The 20,531-nt window shown below is 45.5% G+C and overlaps 1 protein-coding gene across 1 annotated transcript; it reads left to right on the forward strand.

Annotated features, from left to right (window-relative positions):
- The first annotated feature begins 1,397 nt into the window (after positions 1-1,397).
- Positions 1,398-19,377, forward strand: LOC109989551 (sarcalumenin). Its single transcript, XM_020641341.3, has 8 exons — positions 1,398-1,508; positions 8,357-9,526; positions 13,597-13,698; positions 14,293-14,388; positions 15,196-15,312; positions 15,847-16,080; positions 16,622-16,971; positions 17,737-19,377. The coding sequence occupies exons 1-8, from the start codon at positions 1,451-1,453 to the stop codon at positions 18,235-18,237; spliced, it is 2,628 nt and encodes an 875-aa protein (XP_020496997.2). The 5' UTR covers positions 1,398-1,450; the 3' UTR covers positions 18,238-19,377.
- The last annotated feature ends 1,154 nt before the right edge of the window (positions 19,378-20,531 follow it).

Genomic DNA, 20,531 nt, shown 5'->3' on the forward strand with positions numbered 1-20,531 from the left:
GAGTCCGTTCTTCCACCAGGTGGCGACAGAGAGCAGCAGTAAGCTTGGAGCTGATTGCTTCTGATGAACTCTCAGACCTTTACTTGCATCCTCTATGTTATTTACTACATCACTAATAATCATAACGACCTCCGACTGAAAGTTTGATAGGAAACAAGATTTTATTTACATTTTTAAAACACTCAGATTTCTCTTCTTGCTCCTTGTCCTAGTATGCATGAGTGTGAATGAGACTCCTGGGTAGACTACTTTGAAAACGGACCACCTTTGGAGTGGGAATAGGATTCCTGACTGGGTGGGTAGGAATGGGGTTAACTGGGATGGGTGGGGGCGGGGTTTATTAGGATAGGCAGGAGATGCCAGGAATGGGGTTTACAGAAGATGACCACAGTACAAGCTCAACTCTAAATAAGCCAACTCTATGTGTTCTTATCCTCTGTGCAAACCAATGACGAGCTTTTGGAAAAAGAAAACACTCAGATTAATAATCAGGATGAGAAAATTCCTTTGACCAAACATGATTAGTCTCTCTCTCTGCTCCTCTTCCATAAATCAGCCAATCATTATTTGTATAGCGCCAATTCATGTTCAAGTGTTACCTTGAGACGCTTTACAAAAGAGTACATGGGATAATATGCAGGAAGGATTTCTCCTTTGTATTCCTCTCGTTCCTGTTGTCCACACTTCCTCTCCGCTGAGGTGGAGGTTGGAGCGGGTCCATATCAGCAGGACTTCCTCACCAATGATCCGAGGAACCTACAAGATCTGAGAGCTCAGGAGCTCCCAAGAAAAGAGTTAGTCACTAAGATTTACAGATAGCGACATGCAGTAATAGCAGCATAACCAGGAGCTGGTCTACACCTGTGCCAGTCCTAACTATAAACTTTATCAAAAAGGAATGTTTTAAATGTATTCTTAAAAATACAGTGTGTCTGCCTCCTGGACCCCGGCAGGTAGATGGTTCCACAGGAGAAGGGCCTGATAACTGAAGACTCTACCTTCCATAGTACATTTAGAGACTGTAGGTACCATGAGCAGGCCTGATAACTGAAGGCTCTGCCTCCCATAGTACATTTAAAGACCGTAGGTACCACGAACAGGCCTGATACCTGCAGGCTCTACCTCATATAGTACATTTAGAGACTATAGGTATCATGCGCTACACATTCAAAAGCAAATGCAAACTCCCGGTAACAAATGTAACGGCAGAAACACGCTGCAATGACACAAACGTGCTGCTCCTCTCTCCTCCTTTCTTCTCCTCTCTGCTTTTCTCTTCTGCTCTTTGCTCCTCTCTGCATTCCTTATTGGTCCAGGCAGCTGTTCGGACACAAAATGGCTGACATGGGTGCAGTTGCTGAGTTCCCCCCTCCTCTGGCGTGCCCTTTGACCTTCAGCCGGAGTGGTATATATAGTGGGGAGAGCAAGGGAAAGGCCCCTGGCAGCCAAAATGAAGTCTGTGCTGTGTGTGTGCTGCGTGCTGGCTCTGCTGGCTCTGACTGCTGCAGGTAGGGAGGAGGGCACCACACTCTGGGGGTGATTTATTCTGTTTGGAGGCATTTTAGGAGACTGTGTGTGTGTGTGTGAGAAATAGAAATGTTTTGTTGTAAAGTGACTTTTACTTATTAGAGCTCTGAACTTTTGTAGCAGCTGCATGGAAAGTGTTTTTTTAGGTGAGAGAGTTTGAAGATAAATTTGAATCTTGGAAACTTTTCTTTCACCTGTTTGGATTCAACAGAAATGTTTCGTCCTGGGCGTCCAGTGATCAGTTAGCTCTCCTGCACACTTTCTAAAAGAGACAAAGTCGTACTGAAACGCTGCCAATCATTCCAAACACTCAGACACTTCTCTCTCTCTCTCTTCGGTCAAAGACTTCAGATCTGAAGAAGTCTTTGATTCTGACAGAATCGTCAGTTTTAACGACCTTTAAAGATAATTCATGTTGGAAACATGAGCTGCCATCTTTCTGCAGAGTCATTACAAGAATGAGAGAGTGGAATATGAATCAGCTGTTTTTAGAGTGAAGCTATTTTCTTAAGTGGTCACTCTGATGCTTCCGTCCTGTAACGTTCTGAGGCTTTTTAACAGACATCCCTACGACCTGCAGGTCATGACCTCGGTTTATTGGAGAAGGAGCGTGTGTCGTATGTTGCTGTGTGAGTGTTTGAAGGTTCGACACCAGCTGAGAGAAACTGTCCTCTGGGTTTCATCTTCGCTCTCCGACTTCACACACACACACACACACACACACACTGCAGATAAAGACACTGATGATCACTTTCCTCCTCTGGGTTTTTATTTAAAGCGGTGGCGTGCAGGTCAGCACTCCTATGAGGAAGGAAGCGTTCAACACGTTCATCTTGAAAGCATAAAGCTCTGACACTAGACGAGTGAAGAGGTGAACACATCCCAGGTGTCGCTCTGCTCGTGTGAAAGGCTGCGAGCTGATTGGTCATGTTTGGTCAGAGTACCCTTGTCTGTCCTTGCACTGTTGCGTACATTTTGGCCTGCACATGTTGCTGGAGTCAGGTGTCAGGCGTCAGTCACACAGAGTCACCAGATACTCTGCTCTTTAAGTCTGTGATACACATCTCTGTTAAGACTGTGCTCACACAACCGCAGCGGAAACTCTGGAATATAGAAGAAACATGTAGAACACATGCAGCGTATGTCGACAGGCCGAGTCTCTGCTCTGCTGCGTCTGAAGAGCTGCTAATCTGTGGTTCCAGTCAGCAGGGTTCATGTGGACGGGATGTCCCGGCTAAAAGCAGCATTAGAGAGCACAGCTGAAGATGAGTAGAGATCAGGATCCACACAGCTGGACTGTTTAAAGTTACAGATAATCACATGATATTAAAAGAAGTGGTGACAGATCTTCACCTCATGACGCAGCAGGCTGCTTTGATTACATTAGAAGATTATCGTCATGACCGGCTCAAAGGCAGATAAAGGGAGAGACACCGAAATATCACCTAAACTGGTTTATTTAAAAAAATATGAATTAAACTGCAAAAGAGATGAAGTCTGGGTGTAGTGTGAGTGAGCGGGTGTGTGAAAAATGTAGTGTGCTAATGTGCTGGATGGACAAAGTAACCAAACAAGGCGCTGACTGAGGTGTGAGCATCGGGCTCCTGCAACACCAGAAGAGAGAAGGCACAACCTGAAAGGCCACAGGGCCGTCACATTATGATGACCTTCATTAATGAAGACACTGAGTCTTTAGCTGCCAGGTCTGCAAATCGTTTCCCTGCTGCACATCCACTGTTGCTCCTTCCTTTTTTGATTTCTCCAGTGCATTCAACACCATCCAGCCACAACTGCTGGAAGAGAAGCTGCAGTTGATGGGTGTGGACTCATCCATCATCTCCTGGATTACTGACTACCTGACAGAAAGACCACAGTTTGTCCGACTTGCCAGTGTTCAATCTGGAATGGTGTAGAGCAGTACAGGAGCTCCACAGGGGACTGTGCTGTCTCCTTTCCTTTTCACCTTGTACACTTCTGACTTTAAGTACAACTCCAGGTCATGCCACTTGCAGAAGTTTTTGATGACTATGTGGTGGTTGGGTGTAAGTGATGGGCAAGAGGAGGAGTACAGAGAGCTGCTGGATAACTTTGTGGAGTGGACAGGAAAAAATCACCTGATTCTGAACTTGGATAAGACCAGTGAGATGGTGATTGACTTTAGAAGGAAGAGGACAGAGCCACCACCGCTGTGCATCCTGGGAGAGGATGTGTCTGTGGTGGAGGAGTACAAGTTCCTGGGTGTCAACATAGACAACAAACTGAACTGGAAGGCCAACACTCAGGCTGACAAGAAGGGGATGAGCCGACTCTACTTTCTGAGGAAGCTGAGATCCTTCAACGTGTGCAGCAAGATGTTGGAGATCTTCTAATCAGTCTGTTGTGGCCAGTGCACTGTTCTCTGCTGTGGTCTGCTGGGGGAGCAGCATTGGAGCTGGTGAGACTAAGAGACTGGACAAACTCATTAAGAAGGCCTGCTCTGTGACAGGCTGCAAGCTGGAGTCTTTTGTAGTGGTGACAGAGAGGAGGACTCTTAACAAACTGTTATCCATTATGGATAATCCTGAGCACCCTCTGCACACCCTACTGGACAAACAGCGGAGCAGCTTCTCCAACAGACTGATCCAACTCCACTGTCACAAGGACAGATACAGGAAATCATTCTTAACGAAGGCCATAACGCTGTACAACAGCTCACCTCATACGAGCAGAGAACTGTCATCATGATAATGTCTGTCTCTCCTTACTGTAATCTGTTCTGCACATGTTATATTTACAAATTGTCCCTGCACTCAAGTTCACTTCATTTGTCTGTCTACTCGCCGTTATATTGAATAGTTTCTGCTAATAATAAGTCTACACTCATGCACTTTAACTTATGCATTACTGATGGCACAGCTCTGGACAGCTCCCTGTCAAGACGAGACAGATCATTTATGAAGCTTCATTCATTCCTAGAACAGTTCAACAGGGCTGAGAGAGCTTTAGGATGAGAGAGCTTCAGGGTGAGAGAGCGGCAGGGTGAGAGAGCGGCAGGGTGAGAGAGCGGCAGGGTGAGAGAGCGGCAGGGTGAGAGCGGCAGGGTGAGAGAGCGGCAGGGTGAGAGAGCTTCAGGGTGAGAGAGCGGCAGGGTGAGAGCGGCAGGGTGAGAGAGCGGCAGGGTGAGAGAGCGGCAGGGTGAGAGAGCTGCAGGGTGAGAGAGCTTCAGGGTGAGAGAGCGGCAGGGTGAGAGAGCTGCAGGGTGAGAGAGCTTCAGGGTGAGAGAGCTTCAGGGTGAGAGAGCTGCAGGGTGAGAGAGCTTCAGGGTGAGAGAGCTTCAGGGTGAAAGAGCGGCAGGGTGATAGAGCTTCAGGGTGATAGAGCTTCAGGGTGAGAGAGCTTCAGGGTGAGAGAGCTTCAGGGTGAAGGAGCTGCAGGGTGAGAGAGCTTCAGGGTGAAGGAGCTGCAGGGTGAGAGAGCTGCAGGGTGAGAGGGCTGAAGGGTGAGAGGGCTTCAGGGTGATAGAGCTTCAGGGTGATAGAGCTTCAGGGTGAGAGAGCTGCAGGGTGAGAGAGCTTCAGGGTGAGAGAGCTTCAGGGTGAGAGAGCTTCAGGGTGAGAGAGCTTCAGGGTGAAAGAGCGGCAGGGTGATAGAGCTTCAGGGTGATAGAGCTTCAGGGTGAGAGAGCTTCAGGGTGAGAGAGCTTCAGGGTGAAGGAGCTGCAGGGTGAGAGAGCTTCAGGGTGAAGGAGCTGCAGGGTGAGAGAGCTGCAGGGTGAGAGGGCTGAAGGGTGAGAGGGCTTCAGGGTGAGAGAGCTGCAGGGTGAGAGAGCTTCAGGGTGAAGGAGCTGCAGGGTGAGAGGGCTGAAGGGTGAGAGGGCTGAAGGGTGAGAGAGCTTCAGGGTGAGAGAGCTGCAGGGTGAGAGAGCTGCAGGGTGAGAGGGCTGAAGGGTGAGAGGGCTTCAGGGTGAGAGAGCTTCAGAGCTGCAGGGTGAGAGAGCTGCAAGGTGAGAGAGCTGCAGGGCGAGAGAGCTGCAGGGCGAGAGAGCTGCAGGGTGAGATAGCTGCAGGCTTTTTAGTAAACTTGCCTCAGAGGAAGTGATAAAGGCCAACATGTTGAAGTTACACAGTAAGCCTGACACATGTCATCAGGACTGGTGCGGATTCATTTATAGATCTCCATGTTAAAGACGCTCTGAGTCACACAAACAGCTGCATGCTGGTTCAGGGAATGTGAGCGACAGTGCAGCTGAGCTGCAGGCCGACCTCCTGACAGTCAGAGGGGGAGGGGAATCATAACTCCTTTTCACCCTCTGACTCATTGTTTGACTATTTCTGTCTCAAAGCGGTACAGTTCAGCAACCAGGCACCTGTCCCCCCTCTGTCTCTCCTATGTCTCCCTCTATCCCCCCTGTGTCCCCAATGCTGTCTTCTGTCTCCCCTGCCCCCCCTTTCTCTTCCTGTCCCCCTTGGTCTCCTCAATCTTAACATCCTGCAGTCTGTGATGTGTTGTCATATCTTGTAGTATGAGCATGATGAGATTATAGATTATCCTGCAGTCTTCAGGTGTGCAGCTAACTCTCTCGTTTGACCCCGACCCTGCAGCAGCAGTCTCAAGCATTTAAAATAACTACATAGAAATAATCTGTCTTTCTGCTGATGGTCTTTTTTGCCTCTGTGATAAAGAGACATCCATATGGTCTTCAGTAAAACTCGTCCCAGGAGCTTTGGATCTAACGTAAACAAACAGAACACGTTCCAAAGGGACCGCCCTCATCACGCCTCTGAACTGTGGCACACATCTTCACCCTGCCCATGTTGGCTGCTGCTCATGTTCATGTTACACTGCAGACCATGTTGGAGCACTTTGTCTTTGGACAGCATCCAAACCTTGATAACGGCTCAATCAGAAGATCGCTATCCTCATGATGCCGCCATGTCTCTGAGCCTGGATGTCTGCAAGCGACAGGGAGGGAGGACTCTGATCTCTAAGATCCTCACAGTGCCACTAACTACTAAAACTGTCAAGCAGATCAGCCACCCTCTGACTCACGCTCAGGAAGAGAAGCTCAAGTTTGTGAGAATCTCGACAACTTATTTTGTTGCCTCTTAAAGCAGCAGTTTGTAACGTTTCCTCCTTCAATCAGTCATCTCAAAGTCGATCTAATAGAATATTAACTTCCAACAGGGAGAACGGTGTCTCTCATGTCCACAGAGCTGGCCTGTTTTCAGCACTATGTAACATGCATGCTCTGCCTCAGACTTGAAGAAGAGCACATTCTTTGTACTCACAGTTTGCACACGGTGTGGAGGCTATATGGATAGAAAGGTGATGTTCTCTGATCATCAATGCTGACAATCCCCTCAGGAGGTGATAAGCTCATAAAGCTTCTTGAAACGAGGGCTGACGAGCGACATCATGAGCACAACATAGTTTAACGTGTGATTCAGGGCCTTAAAATAGGGCAAAGAGGCCGTCATGGAGGCTGGTCTCAGGAAAACTAGAGGACATGTAGTCCTGAAAGCATCATTAAGGAGAGCCGGGGATCAAGACGGAGAGGATGAGAGTGAAGCCCTTCATCCAGCTTTACTTCTAAATGTTTCTTTACTCAGAAGCAGCTGATCGACTCAGCATCAAGACTTTCTACAGCCACACTTCAAGGTCCAATCAGTGAGATGTGTAGTGAGTGAAATGATAACGTGACCTTACTATATGATCAGATGTACACTTCAGCATGTGGTGTTATAAAGAAGGAGCCCTCTCCTTTGGCTGACTGGCTGCTTGGCTTTTTTTCTGAGAGACAGAAAGAAACAACATTTCATTTCAAATAATGAATGCATTAGACCTAACTGTCTGTTAACGCTAACACAAGCAGCTCATTTCATCCATTAACTAGCCCCCCCCCCCCCCCCCCCCCCCGCTTCTCCTGTTCAGGGGCGCGAGGGGGTGGAGCCGATCACAGAGCTGACATATAGAGACAGACAACCAGCCAAACTCACATTCACACCTACGGACAATTTCGAGTCATCAGTTAACCTAACGAGCATGTGTTTGGACTGTGGGAGGAAGCAGGAGTACCCGGAGAGAACCCACACATGCACGGGGAGAACATGCCGACTCCACACAGAGAGGCTCCTGACAGACGGGGATTCAAACCAGGAACCTCCACACAGAGAGACTCCTGACAGACGGGGATTCAAACCAGGAACCTCCACACAGAGAGACTCCTGACAGACGGGGATTCAAACCAGGAACCTCCACACAGAGAGACTCCTGACAGACGGGGATTCAAACCAGGAACCTCCACACGGAGAGGCTCCTGTCAGACAGGGATTCAAAACAGGAACCTCCTCGCTGTGAGGGGACAGCGTGTGTACAGCCACAAGCAACTCACCCCAAAAGACATGTGCAAATCTTTTTTATGTTTTTTATGCACGTTTAAAAAGAATGATTTCTTTCATCATTGCTGCATTATGACTTTAAAACGTGACAACAACAGACGCAGCATTCTTTCATTTAAAGTAACAGAGTTAAAGTTACTTTCATTTAAAGTAATCAGATCCTCCACACGACCGTCCACTGCACACCAGCCTCAAATAGTCGGGCCTCAACACCCCCCATTCAAGGAGCTGAAACCTGAGTCTGATATCAGGGGGGGCACTGACCATCTGATCCTCTCAGTGACTGAAAACTGATCAATCTCTGACATAACAAAGGTTAGGGGTCTGCAGAGGCCCGGCTTGTTCCCACCGTGCGGTCTGATTGGTTAGAAGTGAAGGGAGGAAATAAACATTTTGAGGTATTTCTTTCGAAAGCAGAATCACATGTTTCCCTGTCTTTTGTCTCTTTGTAGGGTCCTCCATCCACGATGAGGAGCCTTTGGTGCGTTTGCAGCTCCAGCAGCCCGAGGGAGACCTCTTCTCCTGTGGATGTGACACAACAGAGGAGCCCGCCACCCAGAGCTCCTCCAATGATACACCGGCCCCCGAGAGGGCCATGTGCCAGCCCTGCTCCAAACCCCCATCCACTTTAGATACTGAAGAAAAGCCGGCTTCCTCCTCAGAGCATGAGGAGGAGCAAGAGGAGGGAGCAGCTCCTGCAGAGGAGGATGCTTCTACTGAGGAGGTAACAAGCCATGGAGAAGAAGAGGACCTGGAGGAGGCAGCTTCCCGGGAAGAGGAGGCGATGTCTGAGGAGGTGGAGGAGGGAGAAGCTGAGGAGGCAGCAGCGTCTGAAGAGAAGGAAAAGGTGGCTGAGATTAAGGAAGATGAGGAGGAAGCAGAGGAAGAGGAAGTGAATGAAGCTCAGGAAGAAGTTGCAGAAGAAGAACCTGAAGCTGAAGAAGCAGTCAAGGACACACAGGAGGACACACAGGAGGAAGCAGCAGAGGAGGAGACCGTGGAAACGTTGATACACGAGGCAGCAGAGGACGAAGATACGGCTGCTGAGGAAGGGGCTGCAGCATCCGAACCTGAACCAGAACCCCAAACAGACTCTGAACCCGAGGAATCAGAGCCAGAAGTCCTTGAAGAACCAGAGTTAGAAGTTGTTTCAGAGCCTGAACCTCAATCAGAGGAGACCGTAGAGCCAGAACCCCAAGACGTTTCAGAGCCAGAGGTTTCAGAGCCTGAACCAGAACCTGAAGTGTCTGCAGAGCCTGAAGGAGAACTCGAGATTACAGCAGAGCCTGAGCCTGAAGTCATTTCAGAGCAGGAGGTGATTCAGGAGCCAGAACCAGAAGTGACTGCAGAACCAGAGATTGAAGCGGTCGCAGAACCAGAGATTGAAGCGGTCACAGAACCGGAGATTGAAGCGGTCGCAGAACCTGAACCAGAACCAGAGGCTGTTTTGGAGGAGATAGCACCAGAACCTGTTGAGGTTTTGGAGGAGGAACCAGTGGAAACCACAGAGGAGGTCCCTGTGGTGGAGGAGGAACCTGTTGCTATGGAGGAGGTGACTGTGGAGGGGGTGACGGAGGAGGAGGAGGCGACGGAGGAGGAGCCTGCACAGTCTCAAACTGAAGGTACAATCAGATGAAAGCATCCAGCCAATAAGTCTTTGTTATATATTGTGCAAAATACATACTGTCTCTCTTTCTTTCTCTCTCACGCTCTCTCTCGTCCTCTCTCTCTTTCTGTCTCTCTCTCGTCCTCTCTCTCTCTGTCTGTCTCTCTCTCATCCTCTCTCTCTCTTTCTGTGTCTCTCTCGTCCTCTCTCTCTCTTTCTGTCTCTCTCTCATCCTCTCTCTCTCTTTCTGTCTCTCTCTCATCCTCTCTCTCTCTTTCTGTCTCTCTCCGGGACATGCCGAACCTCCACAATCTGACCCTGTGTATAGCTGAAGGGGGAATTAGCAGCAGCCTTTGCTCCAGAAATAAACAAACAAAAATAGCCGAGAAGAGGAACAGAGACGGGTGGACAACAGCGTGACGATAACAGTGGAGTGTATACTCACACAGATGGTGTGCTCACTCACGACACAGGAAGCCATTTACCTGAGGGAGCGGATTTATTCTGTGAGCATGTCTGCTGAGGTCTTAGTCCTTATCATTGACAGCTTAACTGGATAATATGACGGCATTCATTTGATTAGAGCAACATTGTTTTAATCATGTTTGTACGGTGGCCCAGAAGGTGCAAAGGGGTAAAATCCTCGAGTTTCCAATAGAGGCTGGCTGTAGAAGCACAGGAAGTCACATACACATCATACACATCATACACATCATACAAATCATACACATCATACACAAGCTTTTTAGAATGGGTGTGTATGTTGTGTATGATGTGTATGATGTGTATGATGTGTATGCTGTGTATGCTGTGTATATGTATGATGTGTATGATGTGTATGCTGTGTATATGTATGATGTGTATGATGTGTATGTTGTGTATGATGTGTATGATGTGTATGCTGTGTATATGTATGATGTGTATGATGTGTATGTTGTGTATGATGTGTATGATGTGTATGCTGTGTATATGTATGATGTGTATGCTGTGTATTCTGTGTATGTTGTGTATGTTGTGTATGATGTGTATGATGTGTATGATGTGTATGCTGTGTATTCTGTGTATGTTGTGTATGATGTGTATGTTGTGTATGATGTGTATGCTGTGTATTCTGTGTATGTTGTGTATGTTGTGTATGATGTGTATGTTGTGTATGATGTGTTGTTGTGTATGTTGTGTATGTTGTGTATGATGTGTATGATGTGTATGTTGTGTATGATGTGTATGATGTGTATGCTGTGTATATGTATGATGTTTATGATGTGTATGATGTGTATGCTGTGTATGCTGTGTATGTTGTATATGATGTGTATGCTGTGTATGTTGTGTATGATGTGTATGTTGTGTATGATGTGTATGCTGTGTATGTTGTGTATGATGTGTATGTTGTGTTTGTTGTGTATGTTGTGTATGTTGTGTATGATGTGTATGATGTGTATGATGTGTATGCTGTGTATATGTATGATGTGTATGTTGTGTATGTTGTGTATGATGTGTTTGTTGTGTATATGTATGATGTGTATGATGTGTATGCTGTGTATGCTGTGTATGTTGTGTATGATGTGTATGCTGTGTATGTTGTGTATGATGTGTATGTTGTGTATGTTGTGTATGATGTGTTTGTTGTGTATGTTGTGTATGATGTGTATGATGTGTATGATGTGTATGCTGTGTATATGTATGATGTGTATGATGTGTATGCTGTGTATGTTGTGTATGTTGTGTATGTTGTGTATGATGTGTATGTTGTGTATGTTGTGTATGATGTGTATGATGTGTATGTTGTGTATGTTGTGTTGTTGTGTATGATGTGTATGTTGTGTATGTTGTGTATGTTGTGTATGTTGTGTATGATGTGTATGCTGTGTATGTTGTGTATGTTGTGTATGTTGTGTATGATGTGTATGCTGTGTATGCTGTGTATGTTGTGTATGATGTGTATGCTGTGTATGTTGCGTATGTTGCGTATGATGCGTATGTTGTGTATGATGTGTTTGATGTGTATGTTGTGTATGTTGTGTACGATGTGTACGATGTGTACGATGTGTTGTTGTGTATGATGTGTATGATGTAAATGTTGTGTATGATGTGTATGATGTGTTGTTGTGTTGTTGTGTTGTTGTGTATGATGTGTATGATGTGTATGATGTGTATGTTGTGTATGATGTGTATGATGTGTATGATGTGTATGTTGTGTATGATGTGTATGTTGTGTATGATGTGTATGTTGTGTATGATGTGTATGATGTGTATGTTGTGTATGATGTGTATGCTGTGTATATGTATGATGTGTATGATGTGTATGCTGTGTATTCTGTGTATGTTGTGTATGATGTGTATGATGTGTATGCTGTGTATATGTACGTTGTGTATGATGTGTATGCTGTGTATTCTGTGTATGTTGTGTATGATGTGTTGTTGTGTATGTTGTGTATGTTGTGTATGATGTGTATGATGTGTATGTTGTGTATGATGTGTATGATGTGTATGCTGTGTATATGTATGATGTGTATGATGTGTATGTTGTGTATGATGTGTATGATGTGTATGCTGTGTATATGTATGATGTGTATGATGTGTATGTTGTGTATGCTGTGTATGCTGTGTATGTTGTGTATGATGTGTATGCTGTGTATGTTGTGTATGTTGTGTATGATGTGTATGATGTGTATGTTGTGTATGATGTGTTGTTGTGTATGTTGTGTATGATGTGTATGCTGTGTATATGTATGATGTGTATGATGTGTATGCTGTGTATGCTGTGTATGTTGTGTATGATGTGTATGATGTCTATGTTGTGTATGATGTGTATGTTGTGTATGATGTGTATGATGTGTATGATGTGTATGCTGTGTATGCTGTGTATGTTGTGTATGATGTGTATGCTGTGTATGTTGTGTATGATGTGTTTGTTGTGTATGTTGTGTATGATGTGTTTGTTGTGTATATGTATGTTGTGTATGATGTGTATGATGTGTATGTTGTGTATGTTGTGTATGATGTGTTTGTTGTGTATGTTGTGTATGTTGTGTATGATGTGTATGATGTGTATGATGTGTATGCTGTGTATATGTATGATGTGTATGATGTGTATGCTGTGTATGTTGTGTATGTTGTGTATGATGTGTATGCTGTGTATGTTGTGTATGATGTGTATGCTGTGTATGCTGTGTATGTTGTGTATGTTGTGTATGATGTGTATGCTGTGTATGTTGCGTATGTTGTGTACGATGTGTACGATGTGTACGATGTGTACGATGTGTTGTTGTGTATGATGTGTATGTTGTGTATGATGTGTTTGATGTGTATGTTGTATACGATGTGTACGATGTGTACGATGTGTACGATGTGTACGATGTGTTGTTGTGTATGATGTGTATGATGTAAATGTTGTGTATGATGTGTATGATGTGTTGTTGTGTTGTTGTGTTGTTGTGTATGTTGTGTATGATGTGTATGATGTTTATGATGTGTATGTTGTGTTGTTGTGTATGATGTGTATGATGTGTATGATGTGTATGATGTGTTGTTGTATTGTTGTGTATGTTGTGTATGATGTGTATGATGTGTATGATGTGTATGTTGTGTATGATGTGTTGTTGTGTTGTTGTGTATGATGTGTATGATGTGTATGATGTGTATGATGTGTATGATGTGTATGTTGTGTTGTTGTGTATGATGTGTATGATGTGTATGATGTGTATGATGTGTATGTTGTGTATGATGTGTATGATGTGTATGATGTGTATGTTGTGTATGATGTGTATGATGTGTATGATGTGTATGTTGTGTATGATGTGTTGTTGTGTATGATGTGTATGATGTGTATGATGTGTTGTTGTGTTGTTGTGTATGTTGTGTATGATGTGTATATGTGTGATGTGTATGATGTGTATATGTATGTTGTGTATGATGTGTATGTTGTGTATGATGTGTGTGATGTCTTGTTGTGTATGATGTGTATGATGTGTATGATATGTATGATGTGTTTGTATTGTAATTGACTGTCACCCTGTAAACTGCATAAAGTCCTAGAAGAATAAGGTTTACTATACCACATGACTGACTATCTGCTCCTCCAATCAGAGCAAAAGGAAGGTGCAGCTGCGGGCCCAAAGCCGAGGGACAGGTCCCACATTGAGAACACGCTGCGATTGGCGGCAGCTGAACCCTCCGCAGAGTTCTCAGGTAAGAAGCAAACACATTGAAACGTGATGACGGGAGGGTTAGGGTCCTGCAGATGTGTTCACATGTTCTGTGCTGCCCAGCGTTTCAAACGTCTCTCAGACCTTCTCTGCAGAAACGGCTGAAGTGTTGCACTGAAACACAGAAGTCAGCCCATTGTTTACAGAGACTCTGACAGTGGAAAAGAAAAACAGATGTTTGCATGTGAATGAAAGGAAGCTTTACACAACGTTTGAAGCTTTTATGCCATAACTATTTTGAAGATTGCTTCATGATGTCCAGTTCCTGGGCTGGCATCCAACAGTGTGCTTTCAGTATGTATCTGTGTGTATGTGTGCGAGCGTGCACGTCCAGAGGCAGGTGATTAATCAGTGCAGTAGTGAAACTCTGTCCTGGGCATGAAAGCCTCTCTGTGCTCTCAAAGCAGATTGGTTTATTTCAGATCAGCCAGCATGCTGCAGCAGAGCCCGTCTCTGTGAATCACCTCAGCTGAGTCCCTTTATAAGAGTCATTCATCATGTGCTGCTGAAGCATGTGTTGTAATCTGTAACGCCATTACATCCCAATTATAACATCCCACCTCTTCTCTGTTTGAAGCTGCGATGAAGACGCTGCTGAGCACATACCACAACGCCATCAAGCCGATGGAGCAGGCCTTCAAGTACAACGAGCTCAGGCAGCACGAAGTCACAGGTAAGTCTGCCTCCTATTGGTGATAAAGAAGCAGCAACCTCCAGGGATGAAAAATTAAGGTTTGAAAAATCCTGCAGTTCCTCGAGTGTCCACTAGAGGCTGGCTGCAGAAGCACAGGAAGTCACATACACACCCATTCTTAAAAGCCTATTTTTACAGCAGAGATGAACATGTCTAACAGGTGGGGTTAGGGTTGTTTAAATAGGTCTGATTAGATCAGGTCTCGATTGGCACACTCTTTATTCTTACCAAAACATTTAGTTCCTTCAGTTAAAGGTTTGACAATAACCTGGAGCTGCAGAGAAACATTAAAGTAAGAACAAAGTCATAATGAATCCCAGAGAGAGCCGAACCCCGACGAACGAAGACACATACCATTAGGGCTCTGTGTGCTGAAAAGGGGACTCACTGAAACTTCCATCACACTCGAGCCAGGGAGGATTAGTGATGCTGAGGAGCTGCAGACCTAAGACTGCAGGCTGGGGAACATTACTCTGCTGCCCCTTTTGGTGAAGAGTGGAAATACCTGTATTTAACTCAGTGATGAATATTTATTAGTTTAGTGTGATCAGCACTTTTACTTTGAAATGCACTTTGGTTACTTACTGTGTGTCTGCGTGTGTGTGTCTGTCTGTGTGTGTGTGTGTGTGTGTGTGTGTGTGTCTGTGTGTGTGTGTGTGTGTGTGTGTGTGTGTGTGTGTGTGTGTGTGTGTGTGTGTGTGTGTGTGTGTGTGTGTGTGTGTGTGTGTGTGTGTGTGTGTGTGTGTGTGTGTGTGTGTGTGTGTGTGTGTGTGTGTATCTCTGCAGACGGTGAGGTGACCTCTAAGCCCATGGTTCTGTTCCTGGGACCCTGGAGTGTAGGCAAATCCTCCATGATCAACTACCTGCTGGGTCTTCATGGAACCTCACAGCAGCTCTACACAGGTTCACACTGAATATACACTGATTACACACTGAATACACACTGAACACACACTGAACACACACTGAATACACACTGAATACACACTGAACACACACTGAACAAAAATTGAATACACTGAATACACACTGAATACACAATGAACAAACAATGAACACACACTGAACACACACTAAACAAACACTGAAAACACACTGAATACACTGAATACACACTGAACACACGCTAAACAAACACTAAATACACACTGAATACACACTGAACACACACTGAACAGGTGACTCGTAGTGACGTGTAGAATAATTCACTTGAGACTTCTCAAGTTTTCATGATGTCCATCTTTTTAACATCGTTAAGATTTAAAAGTCGTCTCGTAGGTTTTTTGTTTCAAGGAATATTTGTCCTTCAGGGCCACCGAACCTCCTCCTTTACACTTTATAAACTGAGTAACGATGAGGCATGAGAACTCTAATGGTGTGGGGTTCTTTGATGGTTCACGATTCTGCAGACTCCTCACTTCTTCATGTGTCCACCAGGTGCTGAGCCCACCACCTCAGAGTACACGGTCATAATGCACGGGGACAAGTTTAAGACCATTGAGGGCATCGTCATGGCAGCAGACAGCTCACGCTCATTCTCGCCTCTGGAGAAATTTGGCCAAGGTTTCCTGGAGCGTCTGGTGGGCATCGAGATGCCCCACAAGCTGCTGGAGAGGGTAACCTTTGTCGACACACCCGGCATCATCGAGAACCGCAAGCAGCAGGAGAGAGGTGACCAACGCTGCAGAGTTCACTGTCTGTTTGTTCACTACAGCAACTGTTTATAAATGAAGAAGATGCTGAAGCGTTTGACGAATGTGACCAAATGTTTTTTCACCTTCTGCATTTTAGTATTTTTTTCTTGATTATTTAAGTTTATTGAACCAGGAGAACCTCATTGAGATTAAGAATCTCATTTGCAAGAGTGTCCTGGCCAAGATGGGCAGCAGCACGACAAAAGGTTACAGACATAAAACACAGAGTAATTACAAACACAGTTTAACATTTCTTGAGTCACAGAGCACAAAGTCATTAAAGCATCTACAAACTGAAGCATCTTCCTCACACACCTTCAATCTACTTTTAAATGATTTAAAGAGACAAGCACCCCCAGACACAGATCATCCTGCAGGAGATTCCAGGCCGCCGGCGCAGCAAACCTGAAACTCCTTTTCCCCATTTCAAGACGCACTTTGCGTCATTTCCTGAACCATGAATATTATAAACGACATGAGTGTGACCAGTTTCTGCCCCCCCACCCCCACCCCCTCAGGTTACCCCTACAACGAGGTGTGCCAGTGGTTCATCGATCGAGCAGATCTCATCTTCCTCGTCTTCGACCCCACCAAGCTGGACGTGGGCGGCGAGCTGGAGATGCTCTTCAAGCAGATGAAGGGCCGCGAGTCTCAGATTCGCCTGATCCTCAACAAGGCCGACAGCCTGACCACGCAGGACCTGATGAGGGTCTACGGAGCCCTGTTCTGGAGCATGGCGCCGCTCATCAACGCCACAGAGCCTCCGCGGGTTTACGTCAGCTCCTTCTGGCCTCAGGATTACACTGCAGACACCAGCCGAGGACTCTTCATAAAGGAGGAGACGTCTCTGCTGGAGGACCTGAACCAGGTTCACAGTCTACAAACACAAACTCAGACTGAGTGTTTCACTGAACACCAGCTGCATGAACACATTCTCAGTGACATGTGGGGGCGTGAAGTCACCCCTCACTTTCAGAGTCTTTCTTCGCTCCTCCTGTTCTTTAACTAAAATGAAAGTTTGATAAACTCGTCACATTATTTTTTTTATTCATTGATTTAACCTTTATTCAACCAGGTTGGTCCCATTGAGATTAAAAACGTATTTTTCAAGGGAGACCTGGCCAAGACAGGCAGCAGCAAAAACACAAAGTTACAGACGGATATACAAAGAGAGACACAGTACAATTTAGATAAATATAGAATGTGCTTCCATGTCTTTCATTTTAGATTTAAAAACATTTAAGGACACCAGCTCAGAGCATAAAGAGGTCCTGAGCATAAAGAGGTCCTGAGAACGCAAAGAATACTGAATACTGTTCTTAGATCAAATGACGCTCCAAAGACGGACGACTGAACAGAGTCTCTTATTACAGCGCTCCGTGTGATTGGAAGTATTTACAGTAAAAACCAGAGCATTCTTATGAAGCAGCTTCAGAATATTCATGGTGTTACTGGTCGTGTTTCATAAAACGTTTAAGTCCCACCTCTCGCTCGCTGTGATTTTTCCTGAATATTTTCTCCTGCGTTCATCTGCTCCTCTCCTCTTGTCACTTACAATAAAGGAAAAACAAAATGTTGTGGTTTTAACAACAGCCTTCAGCCTCCTCTCACTCCTCTCTCTCCTCTCCTTTAGGTGATTGAGAATCAAATAGAGAACAAGATCGCCTTCATCCGCCAACACGCCATCCGTGTTCGCATCCACGCTCTCCTGGTGGACCGCTACCTGCAGACCTACTACGACAAGCTGGGCTGGTTCAGCGACCCCTACGAGGTCTTCCAGGACATCGTCAACGACCCGGACAAGTATTACATCTTCAAATCCATCCTGGCCAAAACCAACGTCAGCAAGTTTGACCTCCCGGACAAAGAGGCCTACCAGGACTTCTTCGGCGTGAATCCCGTGTCAGGCTTCAAGCAGCTGTCGTACCACTGCAGCTGGAGCGCCGGATGTCTGCTGGAGAACATCGAGAGGGCCATCACACACACACTCCCGGCTCTGCTCAGCGGTGTCAGCAAGGCCTCAGACACGCCTGCACCCACCAAGGCTGCACCCCCACCTCCCCCTCCACTCCCCGGAACCTGTGAGGGACCCGGGTGTGAGGAGACACCAAAGAACCGCTGGAGGAGGCAGTGACAGGGAGGAGAGAGGGGAGCAGGAGGCGGGATCAGAAGAGGCAGTGAGAGGGAGGAGCCAGGGGAGCAGGAGGACATACTGGCTGCTGCATTGTTGTCAGAGAAGCCAGCACTTCAACATAGCATGTTTCCTAAATGTCTGATCATATAGTAAGGTACCTTTATCATTTCAGTCACTACACATCTTACTGATTGGACCTTTGAGGTTTATGTTTAGATGAAGTGTCCTGATGTGCATGACAAACGATATCCCATAAAAAACATCAACACAACGTGTTCATGAAGATATCTTCACTGGGACAAGATTTGTATTTTTGGGCTTTTTTTGGGCCTTCATTACAAAGACAGGACAATCAGAGAGAGAGAGAGAGAGAAAAAGAGAGAGAGAAAGGGACGACATGCAGGAAAGGAGCCACAGGTCAGCTGTAGACCCGGACCACTACAAGGACTACAGCCTCCTTACATGGGGCGCTCAAACCAACCACTCGTCCCCAGGCGCCTGAAGACCCCTCTTCACCTTCACTCGTCCTTACAGAGATGATGGACATGTTTCTGGGTCTCTGGAGGAGCCAAACACTGAATGTTTATGACTTCATTTAAACATAGACATCTATGTTTACTAACACCATCACTCATGAACACATCTGATGATTTCTTTTCCCGCCTTTTTTCCCCCTCTGTAATTATTTATTCCTCTTTGAGTGACGTGAGCGGTTTGACGTTGAACACCGCCTGCCGCTCTTCAGTCGTTTGTGTCGTGTGCTGTGTCTTTACATTGTGATTATTTTCATGGCGGGACGTTTAGAACAGAATCATGTGTTCTCTCTGTCCCCGCCTCGTCGTCAGCAGGAGCCATGTTGGTCACTGTGCTGTATTATTGTTTCTCTTTACTTCACTGCGTCACTCTAAAACATTTAGTTTGACTCTAACGTCCTCCACACTCATTGATGAGCAGCTTCCTGTTGAACGTGAGCTGGTTGTGATGTCACCGCGGCCTCTCAGCTCTCTGGATGCTGTTGGTTTGACCTCCACCCGGCTGAACACCACACGGGTATTCCCTAAACCAATCAAATCTCATCCTTCTTTCTTAAAGTCTGTTTGTATTTGCGTGATTCATTTTGATTAAAAACAGAGAAACGTCTGCAGCCCTCCTTTGTGTCCTTTGAAAGACTAATGAGATCTCCCTCCCAGAAACTATTTATAATTAACATCACTTCGTAGTCAAGCTGCAAAATTCATGGTGAGGAGTGTTTGGGGAGGACAGCAGCGCTCTGCTCCTCTCGACGTCCCCCCTCATGATGAAATATCACAGACTGATGTGATCCTACATCACAGCATGAATTACAAACATGATTCAAGAGGTGTGAGAATATAAAAGAAAGAAGGAAAACGCAATAACAATCTAAAAAAACCTGTTTGTTTGTTTCATTTGGCAGTGAGTAAAATCAGCCACCAGGAGGCGCCTCAGCTCAGCGTGTAACCTGACTGAACCTGCAGTGTGAACACGGCAGGCTGGAACAACTTCATCTCAGATATAAATGCTTCATTCTAATCCAATCCAACTAGTTAGAAAACTGGATATAAAATATCTAAACTTTAAATATCTGATTACCTCAACACTCCTGATCATTTTACTTTCTTTAAAGGGGACATATTCTGAAAAAACCTCTTCTACAGTGTTTTTGAACATATATTTGGGTAACCTGAGTGTCTACTGACCCACAAAATGTGAAATAAACCCATCCAGTCCTTTGTTTGTGGTCTGCATAAGTCTTACAACACAGAGAAAAATGTTCTGTTTCATATGTGCTCTCCTTTTGATGTCACAGTGGGATTCTGGTAAAACAAAATCCCCCTGGAACAAAACTTTTGAGCATGTCCGCCATTTTTATTCTCACTACAGTTGAGTGATGTCTACGGGGAAAACTCAGGGGGGGGGCTCATTGCATTTAAAGAGACACACACACCAAAACAGAGCATTCTGAGAGAGCTGGTTTAAACAGGGTCACAAACCTCTGGTGCTTGATTCATGTTATATTTTGACCAAAGCACAGCACAGATGTTTCATTTGGACCACAGAGGACTGTTTGAAAAGGTGAAGAAGGGGGATAATATGTCCTCTTTTATGTTAGTGTGAGTGTCACATTTTCACGTGTCTGCAGGCCGACGACCTTCAGCAGCAAACAAGTCATGATGGTGCACGATAACACAAGATTAGACTCTCTGAGAGCGGCTCTTATGGACGCAATGGTAAATGCTTGTATATTTCTTTTCTAGTCTTCAAAGCGCTTTTAC

The sequence above is a fragment of the Labrus bergylta genome, chromosome 1 (assembly GCF_963930695.1).
Source record: "Labrus bergylta chromosome 1, fLabBer1.1, whole genome shotgun sequence".
In the NCBI taxonomy this organism is placed as follows: domain Eukaryota; kingdom Metazoa; phylum Chordata; class Actinopteri; order Labriformes; family Labridae; genus Labrus; species Labrus bergylta.

Coding starts and splice junctions, on each gene's coding strand:
- LOC109989551 (XM_020641341.3), top strand. CDS start 1,451: ATGAAGTCTGTGCTGTGTGTGTGCTGCGTGCTGGCTCTGCTGGCTCTG. Junction 13,699..14,292: donor ACCCTCCGCAGAGTTCTCAG/GTAAGAAGCAAA, acceptor CTCTGTTTGAAG/CTGCGATGAAGACGCTGCTG. Junction 15,313..15,846: donor CTCACAGCAGCTCTACACAG/GTTCACACTGAA, acceptor TGTGTCCACCAG/GTGCTGAGCCCACCACCTCA.